Here is an 11,391-nt window from a genome sequence, read left to right as displayed (position 1 = left end):
AAAAAAAAAAAATTGCTAGAAGACACTAGGCATTGTCTTGCTGCAAAGAAGGAGAGAGAGTGCCCTACAACAAATATTTTTTTTATTCATTGCTATACAACAAAATCCATGGAACATTAGTGTCCAGTTGAGAATTTCTCTTTTCGACAATCATAGTGTTAGGTAAATTTATTTTTCTTTCTCCTTTTCTAATTAACATGATGATTTTTTCAGACCTTGGGAGCGATCATTGAGACTTCTTTTGTTGGCGAATTGCTAAGATACAAGTTCACCACAATTGTATGCTCCATAGCATTTGACATGAAAACCAATGTCTAACCTTTATCTCCGCAGCCTATAGGACCTACAAATTGCATAATTAATTACCTCAAAATTGATTAAAAAAATCAAGAAACCCCCTCGGCTCAAATCTAACGGTAGGGACTGCCCATACTGTGATGCAGGCAGAGGACGCCGAGCAGGAAGCATCTGCCCCAAACAGAAAGAAGATATTTTCTCGAAGCCACAGCACCATTTGCCACATCCCCCCCCGGGTGTTGTTTTTCTTGGACAAATCCAGGCCCGCAGCCACCCACCAAATCAGCCGAACACAGGGTGCCCAAATCAGGAAGGATTTTAAGGTTAACCGGCAGCCACCGGCTACTGCCCGTGACCCCTCTTTTTTTCCGGCCCCCTCCTCTATATATTACCCGCCTCCTTTTCTCCCTCCCTTCGCACCCGTCTCGCCTCTGATCCCATCCCACCCTTCTTCCTCGACTCCGTCGGCCACCGCCACCGCTCGCCGGCGCTGCCGGAGCTCCGAAAGGTCCCGCCTTTTCCCGCCAAGATCCCACCTTCCTTCCACTGCTAGCTAGCCGCTGCTGCTGACCTCGCCTGCTCCGTACTAGCTAGCCGTAGTTGATTGGTGGGGCGTTCTTGATTCGTGAAGCGACCGTACAGTAGGATCGTGCTCCCGCCGTCTCCGGGTTGCGTGCAGGATGGTCGTCAAAGATTGGGAGTGAGGAGGCGCAGCTCGACCGGTCGTGGAGCCTAAATGTACCGCAAGAACGACTCGGCACTCTCCTGCTTCTACCTCTTCCTCCTCTGGTTCTTCTTCTTGAAATAGACCAGCCCGGCCCAGGGGAGAGCAACTCGCGAGCTGCGATTGGGATCGATCGCTATCTCGCTGCCTGGTCCGTGTGTGAAGCTACTGAGGTGGTCCTCCCCTTGTTGTTTGCTCCGGCGAGAATCGCGAGGTGCTGGGAAGAGATGGAGCTGGATCTGAACGTGGCCGAGGTGGCGCCGGAGAAGCCGGCGGCGATGGCCGCGAGCGACTCCGGCTCATCGGAGTCGTCGGTGCTGAACGCGGAGGCGTCCCGGCGGCGGGGCCGCGCCGGCGGCGGAGGGCTCCAGCTCGACGCCCCCGCCGCGGGCCGTGCTCGAGTTCAGCATCCTCAGGATCGAGAGCGACGCGGCCGGCGCCGACGACGACGACGACGCCACGCCGTCGCCGCCGCGCCACCACCACCACCACCAGCAGCAGCCGCAGCTCATCACCCGGGAGCTGTTCCCGGCCGTCGCCGGCCCGCCGCCGCAGCATTGGGCCGACCTCGGCTTCTTCCGCGCCGCCGAGCCGCCGCGCCCGCAGCCGGACATCAGGATCCTGCCGCACCCTCACCCGCACGCCACGCCGCCGGCGCCGCCGCCCGTGCAGCCCCAGGCAGCCAAGAAGAGCCGCCGTGGCCCGCGCTCCCGGAGCTCGCAGTACCGCGGCGTCACCTTCTACCGCCGCACCGGCCGCTGGGAGTCCCATATCTGGTCAGTACACCAATCATCTGCAAGCTCACCTTGTCCTTTCAGGTACCAACCAATCGCTTCTCTTCTAACACAAACGTCTCGTCTTCTTGTTGCTCGGAAATGCAGGGATTGCGGCAAGCAAGTGTACTTAGGTGAGCAGATTGCCAACTAATCCGTTAAAATTCTTCTCCTTTTTTCTTATCATAAATCATCCGTGGTCTAACTGATCGAGTGATCTGACTAACACAGGTGGATTTGACACTGCCCATGCTGCTGCAAGGTATGCACAGAATTGTCCTCTGAACCCTGTACTGCACTGAATTCATCAAACTTTCACTTTTGTATCACCGGACTAATCTTGGAACTTGGCAGGGCGTACGATCGAGCGGCGATCAAGTTCCGCGGCGTCGACGCGGACATAAACTTCAATCTCAGTGACTACGAAGACGACATGAAGCAGGTGAGCAACCGACAATCCATGTTCTTGCAACATTCAGCGGAGTGTCTGTCTGCAACTGAATATACATGACATGGCATGGCCTGTCCTCTTTGGCGCGCCAGATGAAGAGCCTGTCCAAGGAGGAGTTCGTGCACGTCCTGCGACGGCAGAGCACCGGGTTCTCGCGGGGCAGCTCCAAGTACAGAGGCGTCACCCTGCACAAGTGCGGCCGCTGGGAGGCGCGCATGGGGCAGTTCCTCGGCAAGAAGTGAGAACACTTCACACCCTGAATCATCAAATTTTCAGGATTTTGCTTTGCTGTGAATCCTTGTGATTTTCCTATGTTAGCCTCATGCTAGAGTCATGAGTTCCTAGCAGATGAACTCCCATGATTTCGTTGTTTATAGTTCAGTAGTAGTATAGGTTAGATATGCATGTAGCTTAATGGCTGTTTCAACAAAAAGAAATTAAGAGAAAAAAAGGGAGGTGGATAGGGAATTCCTAAGTCCTCATCGGTTGGAACACCATGCTTGGGTGCAGGTACATATATCTTGGGCTATTCGACAGCGAAGTAGAGGCTGCAAGGTTGTTCATCTTGGATTCACCATTGATGCAAAAAAAAAGAGTTTTTTTCCTTGTCTTTTGATTTCCAAAGGGTTGAGTACCGACTCGATTCTTCTCTCTCTTCTTTTCGTTACAAAATTCAGGGCTTATGACAAGGCCGCGATCAAATGCAATGGTAGAGAGGCCGTGACGAACTTCGAGCCAAGCACATATGATGGGGAGCTGCTGACCGAAGTTGCAACTGAAGGTAGAAACTCTTCTCATAATCTTCAGATAAAGTTATTAGCTGATGAACTTGTTTGAACCAAGGTATTGAATAAACTTGAATTTTTTTTTGTTCTTCTGCAGGCGCTGATGTAGATCTGAACTTGAGCATATCTCAACCGTCATCTCAGAGCCCGAAAAGAGATAAGAACTCCCTCGGTCTGCAACTCCACCATGGATCATTTGAGGGCTCCGAATTGAAAAGAACAAAGGCAAGTGCTCAGGCTCTCCTTTGACAAGTATCAAAAGCAGTAAAATTTTCTTGTCGAATTCTAGTGGCTACCTGATGCACCATGCGTAAAATAACCCAAGTTTCGCTCTCACCATGCTAGTGACGTGACTACTATGCCTCTTGTGGATCAAGTCTTTTTAATAGTTTACGTCGGAGATCCTATTTCTACAGCTGTTGTCCTGTTTACATTTGACTGCCCTCTCAAGTCGGAAGTAGGCAAATTATTTTATCGCGTAGTAACAAGTTTCTCTTTTCAGAGTGATCATGACAGCTGAGCAGAACATTTTTTTCCCTACCAAAATGAATTGTTTAAGGAATTATATATAGAGCGTGGACAAATATGCAGGTATCCATAATTCAACTGAAAAATCTTTTGCTTCTGATGCAGATTGATACTCCCTCTGAACTGGCGGGCCGTCCTCATCGGTTCCCTCTTATGACCGAGCATCCACCAATCTGGCCTGCTCAATCTCACCCCTTCTTTACAAATAATGAGGTAGGCGATACTAAATTACTGAAATGAGGGCATTTAAATTAGCTCCCTAAATCTTATAGTTGCAAGTATTGTCAGAGCATCACATGATTGTGTCAAATTGTCCGTATTATGAAAATCTGGCATGTGATCTTGACCATCCGATGAGCAAATAGTGCAGCCTGAAGATTTTTAGTTGGCTTCATCAAGTTGCATTTCTTGTGCGGTTGTCAATTTGGCTCTAGTCTTACATCAACGCTTCATTTTCTTGAATTCTATAGTCCACCTGGTCCATGTCGATTTCGGAGATATTAATGCGCAGCACAATGTTTCATATAGGGTTTTGAATATCTTGAGTTTGCCTAATCTGGGAATAATTGTATTAGCAGCCTTACGAATAGAGATATGTTTGATTTTTTCCTTTAAAAGGAACATCTAGACCAACGAGAATTCAACATTAGGCTACTCAAATGATTGGTCAACTATTCCTGTCTGCGGCCAAAAAACCTTTGAATGGTTCCTTTTCATGTATTGCCAGTTATAGAAGTGTGACTATTATTCAAACTTTCCATGGGAACAAAAAAAACACTTATGAATTACCATGTTTAATGCAATTATTATAGAACAGAAGTACTAAATTTGCCGTTTGTTTCAAACAAGCATGTTTTTACTATTCAACTCCAGAGTTTGGTCAAATTGAACCGTGGAACCTTTCAGCTCCAAAACTTTAAGGTCAGGTTCACATGTGTCGTTTTCCGATACTATTGGACGGAAAGTTTGAGCTTGACGTTTGAAGCTCGGCTTTCTGTCCAACTGAACTGATGGAAAGACTAATTTGGAACAGGCTTCCATCAGAAAGCATTAGGATTTAACTGTTCAATTTGTTCCTGAATTCATCCATCCTGCATCAAGTTTTTTTGGAAGCTCAATCCATCCCATATTAGGATGTAAGCATGATGAACAAACTGTTGTTGCATTATGCAGGGTGCATCAAGGGATATTAACAGGAGGCCAGAGGGGGGCACAGGAAGTGGTGTTCCCAGCTGGGCATGGAAAATGACAGCCCCTCCTCCCACCCTGCCATTGCCGCTCTTCTCGTCGTCGTCATCGTCCGCTGCAGCATCATCAGGATTCTCCAATACCGCCACGACAGCTGCCCCCGCCACCCCATCTGCCTCCCCCCGGTTCGACCCGCCGTCGTCGTCGAGCCATCATCACCGCTGAAAAACCAAGAAGCCACGCTGTAAATTTGCCGGGAAGCTGGCATTTTTTCCCCCTCTGGGCGTTGCAACTTTTTCGGTTTTGCGCCGGGGTGGTTTCTTGTAGTGGATTGGATTCAACTGTATTCTCATACTGCCCACGTGAAATGCTTCTCTCTTTACACACCTGAGATTGACTAACTTCAACATCTGAGATCGATTTATACAATATTGTGTAGAGAATCATTTCTGAAACTGTTAACAGAAGTATAGGTATCAATAATCATAAAGCCCTGCATGCCCACTACTTGTGGAAAAAGCTCAGCTGGAAGATTAATATTCCAGTTTCTTTCTTGGCTGTCAATTCGATTCTTGTCTTTGCTTTGGATCCAATTGCCTGCTGTCTCGTCCTGTCGTTGTTTGTTCTTGCACAGAGCCAATTTACTAGCTCGAATGGACGCTGACGCATTAATACTTGGCGCAAAGGATATATGCTTGCATCTGTGTTAGAAATCATATATGACACTGCATTTTTTTTTATAGTCAACTGAGATAAACCTTTCATGTTGCTCATGTCAACTGAAATCCGTCAGAGACGATCAAGTTTTTTTTTTTTTACCTTGGTCATAATGTTGCTGACCCTGCCGTCGTCGTCCCTGAAAACTTTTGTCAAGGAAATGACCGCGCGAGAAATGCCGACAGCTACTGTCGGCGAAAAGCAAAGGAATCCGTCATTGAGAGGACACAATTCTTTGAAGCCCACTAGATGCGTACTAGATTACTTAGGTAGATTCCCTTTTGAACTCGAGGGCGCATCGAGATTCGAGCTGCCCCCCTGTTCATCGATTCATTCCCTCTCTCGATCATGGTCTCAATGCTGGAATTGCTTGATGATAGAAATGCTGCACACCAACATAGGTGCAGTGTATCCATGTGGTAAGATGGCATGTAGTACTAGAACCAATCCCCTGGCTCCCTTGGATATCTTGTTTACTTGTCTCCATGTGCCTCTGAAGTTGTATACTAACCGCGGCACACAAGTTGGCCATTATACATTTCGTTGTTCTGATGGGGAGGAAGGAGGCGGCATCAACTTTACTTTACTATGGAATTAAGCAACATTAGTATGCATGAGATCTTTTCCAATCCACCAAGAAATTAAATGTCAAGTGCAAGATTATATATGTTTATTTACCAAGGGGAGTTGTGCTATAGCTTTGCGATTCAGGATGCTTTTGTTATAATATTTTGTCACAACAGAAGCATTTTTTTTTGAACGAGGCGGCAAGAGCTTTGCCGTAATTTTTATTAGAAGGAGCAAGGGAAGACAAAAATACAAGAACAAAAAGGGAAAAAAAAAACACAGAAGCATATTGACCTTCCTTTTCTTTGAAGGTATATAAATGTTATATTTTTCATGTATACAAATCGTGCCGGCCTTTCTCTCCTCCTTTTCTTTTTCTGCTAATAAGAAAAGAGCTTGATCAATAAGGCTTATTAGTTTTTTAGTACATATGATTTCCTTGCATATCTTGAGGGACGAGATGTATTATGTGGCGATCGTTGGTTATAACAGTACGTGGTCCAGGCGACTTGTCAACAATTAATAAAGATCTGACCGCAGGGATTCTGAAACATCAGATAAACAATAGCTAGGGCCTGTTTGGCAACCACCTATTAAAGTTTAACACCCGTCACATCGGATGTTTGGATGCTAATTAGGAGTATTAAATATAGGCTAATTATAAAACTAATTGCACAGATGGAGTATAATTCGCGAGACGAATCTATTAAGCCTAATTAGTCCATGATTTGACAATGTGGTGCTACAGTAACCATTTGCTAATGATGGATTAATTAGGCTTAATAGATTTATCTCGCGAATTAACACAGGGTTCTGCAATTAGTTTTATAATTAGCTCATGTTTAGTTCTCCTAATTAGCATCCGAACATCCGATGTGACACTGTTAAAATTTAACACCTCGTATCCAAACACCCCCTTAAGTGAGAAGTAGCATGTTGATACCTGTAAGTCTGTCCCTTCATTATTCCCTCCTAGAAAGGACCCATACAAATATTCAAAGAACAACTCATCCATTAGATCACCGACAAACGACCATCAGGTACCATCGAAAAAATAGCCGCAAAGTTGAGAGCACAACCGCCCATTTGCAACACCAAGATAGACAATATAGTAACCCTAATTAAGCATCAAACAACAAGTTGTATGTATGATGTGCCATTTTCAACTAATGCCAATTATAATTTCTGTTAAAAATGTCGGCTTGACCCTGTAATGTTGGCTAACATATAAAGTGGTGATCTATATATGAGCTACGTCAAACAAGAAAATGACGGAAAATTTAATGCCCACCTTTAGGGAATCGAGATCTATCCTTAGAATTTGTGTGGGTGTTGGATGTCAGTGACGGCTCTAGTGACTTGTAAGGCATTGTGTGTGGCCTAAGCGATAATGAGAGGGCAATTGACAACATCCTATTTGGATTTTTTAAGGATTGGAGGTGTCCTTGTTTTCTTCCATGTGGTGTGGGTCTCTCTCTCTCTCTCTCTGCTTTTGGCATGATTCCATTCCTCCTCCGAGAGGAAATATATTGCTATTTTATGCATCGCCGAATTACGTCACTGCTTACGTTAATTCCCAATCGGATAGTAATAATCTAACAACCTTGTTGCATGACATGTATTATGGGCCAACATAAAACAAATCAGGCAGGTACTGGTACTATATTAAGCCCGGAGCCCTAATGGCATTTGTTTATCCTCTGTTGGTGTGATTGATTCCTTGTATTAGGTGTACTCGAAGGATCAGTTGAGCTCCTTTTTAAAAGTAGCCCTGTGTATTGTTTGAACGCTCTTTGTTGGGCGGGGATAATCTTTTCTACTCTGTGAAAAGAGCAATGCATGCACACTACACATGTAATGGTACATGTGTACTGCTTCTTTTAGTATGCTGCCATACTTTTCTAAACAGCATGATTAGTACTAAGCCTACCTTTGGTCTTATGTGTGTGTGATAGATGGTCTTAAACTTTGTACTCCACATCATACATGCATATCAATTCCTGCCAAGTTAACTATATATTATACTAATCGATTGTAGTAAGGCGTCCATCAACCTGCTCAACCAAGCTGCTGCAAAGCTAATATAAAATACATGCAGAGAGTCAGATGACAGATGTAACTTGAACCAGCTTGTGCATTTCTTAATGCCTCGATTGGTGATCTGATGCTGATTCTTTCAGTTTTAAACTCTCTTTCTTTATTTTCTGATCCAGTTGATGAGACAGATTAAAGCCAGTTGTAGTATAACTTTAGCAGTACGATACTAGATCAGGATTGGCCGGCCGTAGAGAATTTAGTTCAGGTTAATTTATGTGCTACGATAAGCTGCTATAATCAGCCGTAATAACTTGGTGATAACCAAAGCATGATGAATTATTGGCAGCTAGCAACTTTGTTTTTTTAGGAAACAACTAGCAACAAATTTAAGATCCTCCATGCTACTCCCTCCGTCCCAAATTATAGGTCGTTTTTTACTTTTCTAAATTTATAGCTTTTATCCGTAGCAAAATTTATGAATCTAGAAAAGTCAAAACGACACACTACGTCAAATTTTAATTTTAGATGAAGTATAATTAAGGGTGTGCACTTAACCATTGAAATATCTAAATACGTGGCAGCTAAAAAGTAAATCGCCGTCTTAGTTGTAGCCATTTGGTTGGACATGCATGTGTATATATATCTTTGTTAACCTCGTCTGACACGATACGTCAATCACTTCAGCAGAAAACCTACAATGGATGTAGCTAGCATTTCAGTTGACGGAGACGCAGCACCAACTTAACAGTGGGCTCGTGATGCACAGCACACAAACCATCCGTCGGCATCGCCTCTCTCGCCTGCTGTCACTCTCAAAATTGCCGTCGTCATTGGATTCACACGTGTAGCACTGTGCGGTCGAGTGATATTATCCTTATTCCTTGACGAAGTTTCTTCAGAGTTTTGGAAGTTTGCATGCAGGAGGGACCATGCAAATCCTGAAAAATGCACTGCATGTATATGCTAGAAATACGGAAATCTTTCAAGAAAAAACAATCCTTGGACCATACTAGGTGCACCATTTGCATATTAGCCACACAGCGGTACTGGCGTCTATTTCAAAGTAATTTCGGCACCTTTTATTTTGCTATTCAATATTTGGTCATTCATCTTATTATCTGCAAATATTATTTGTGTAAAAAGGCAGAAATATATGACATGATTAACGTACCTTTGATCAAATTTAATGATGCTTTTCTCAGTTTACTTGGCTAAATGTTTTAGTGATCCATTGGACATCACCTTTACATGTTCATACACACATAACAATTTGTTGCCACCACTTGCACATTATATATCCATTTGTTGGCACTAATTAATTATCACAATATTATTTGTTGACGTCATAAATCTGTAATAAACTAGTAATGGATGGTTGAGCGTATGGCTCGTGCGCAGCCGGAATTCAAAAAACTAAAAAAAAAGGACGTCGGACAAAAATAGTGCTGTGATAAATGGATCCAACACCCAGACTCACGGATAGTCTGATCAGTGTGTATTCAGGCCGTCAGTGTATCCAACCTAAGGCCCAACTCAAGAAACCTTTTGGGCTTGTAATAGGCCCATGCAATGCAATAAGGCGAATTTTTCTTATTTTTTATTTTAGTATTTTGTAAAAATATATGTTCTAATAAAAAAATTAGAAATCTATACCAATTCCGCCGTTTGAAAAATGACATCGAGATGGATCCCAATGAAACTTTTTTTAAAACTTTGTCGATTATTTGAGCATAAAAATGGCACCAAATGAAAATAGTTTGACTACAAAGTTATAAATCTTATCAAGAGCTATAATTTTTATATAAAACTTATCTCTATCTGAATTCATATAAATTAGTTATGATTTTTTGTACGTGTGCTGCCCAGTTTCAGATCTAAAATTTGAATTTTAGATATGAAGCTTGTGTTGATTATTTGAGCATCAAAATGATACCAAATAAAAAAAGTTTGAACTACAAAGTTGTAGATCTTGTCGAGATCTACAATTTTTATACAAAGTTTATCTCCATATGAGTTCATATGAATTAGTAATGATTTTTTGAAAGTATACTGCCCAGAGGAGGAACCTACCGCCGATTCTACCGCGTACCTTCCGCCGTTCATTTGATTATAGCCGTTTCAAATGGTGGTATAGGTATATATTTGTAATAGCGGTATAGGTATATATTTGTAATTTTTTCTGTTAGGATATATATTTTTGCAAAATACTAAAATAAAAAATATAAAAACAAAAAATTCCAATAAGCCGGATCCAGCAGGCCTGCATCCAAATGGAACTGATTGGATAACGGGTTTTAATCTTCCAAGCCCATTACTGCGTGTATTGGGCTTTTTTAATTAATCAGTCATATGGCAGTAGAAAGAAAGGAAGCCCGACCCATAATCTGTGTCCTCGGAGGCAAGAGATCGCACACTCGCATCCAGACAGAACCCTCGCCGCCGCCGCCGATGACGTCCTTGCGCAGCTCCGCCGCGTCCCTGGCCCCGTCGATCCGCGGGGCGGCGGAGATGGTCCGCCAGGAGGCGCTCCGGCGCGAGCTGGACGGGTGCCAGCTGCTGGCGGGCATCTGGTGCCACGGGCTCACGGTGGCGCAGCTGCGGAGCATCCGGGCGTCGCTGCCCCCGACGGCGCGGCTGGTGGTGACGAAGAACTCCGACATGGCGGCGGCCGTGGCGGGGACGCGGTGGGAGGCGCTCAAGCCCTGCGCGCGTGGCATGAACGCGTGGCTCTTCGTGCGCTCCGACGAGATCCCGCCGGCGCTCAAGCCCTACCGCGACTTCCAGAAGGAGTGGAAGCTGCAGCTCAACGACTTCACCGGCGCCGTCTACGAGGGCCGCCTGTACGGACCCGACGACTTCCCGCAGCTCGAGGCCATGCCCACCAGGGCGCAGTCCTACCAGTACCTCCTCGGCTGCCTCCAGATGCCCGCCGTCAACCTCCTCGCCGTGCTCCGCGCGCGACAGGAGGCCATGCTGGCACAGGAGGGAGAGGCGGCCGCGCCGGCGACGGAGCCGGCGGTGAAGTGATCCGTCGACGAGGTTTCTTGGCGTTCGTTTCACTCTGGCTCTGCGTTCTTGTATGTTGCAGCCGCGGCTTGGTTTAAAAGAAGCTTCCTTTTTCTTTGTGCTGCCAAAATTTGTTCTCGGTTTGGGATACATGTAGTAGAGAAACTGATAAATCATAACGGCACATTGCTCTGATGCATTGTCATGTTCATGAACTCGATTTTGGAATTGGAGTGATGCTGAATGGCCATTGCTGGTTCAGAAACCAGCCTCAGAAAGTGTAATGTGCAGTACTCTGTTCACCAGTGTTGTATGCTA

General features: G+C 44.8%; 1 protein-coding gene and 1 pseudogene across 1 annotated transcript; both read left to right on the top strand.

Moving 5' to 3' along the window:
• Nucleotides 1–701: 701 nt before the first annotated feature.
• LOC101768223 lies at nt 702–5,299 on the top strand (annotated as a pseudogene).
• A 5,135-nt stretch (nt 5,300–10,434) lies between these two features.
• Nucleotides 10,435–11,363, top strand: LOC101767813 (50S ribosomal protein L10, chloroplastic). The gene has a single exon (XM_004960277.2). The coding sequence runs from the start codon at nt 10,516–10,518 to the stop codon at nt 11,092–11,094; it is 579 nt and encodes a 192-aa protein (XP_004960334.1). The 5' UTR covers nt 10,435–10,515; the 3' UTR covers nt 11,095–11,363.
• Nucleotides 11,364–11,391: the final 28 nt, after the last annotated feature.

The sequence above is a fragment of the Setaria italica genome, chromosome III (assembly GCF_000263155.2).
Source record: "Setaria italica strain Yugu1 chromosome III, Setaria_italica_v2.0, whole genome shotgun sequence".
NCBI lineage: Eukaryota > Viridiplantae > Streptophyta > Magnoliopsida > Poales > Poaceae > Setaria > Setaria italica.
Note: the sequence above shows the minus strand (reverse complement) of the source record. Positions and strands in the feature narration are given on the sequence as shown.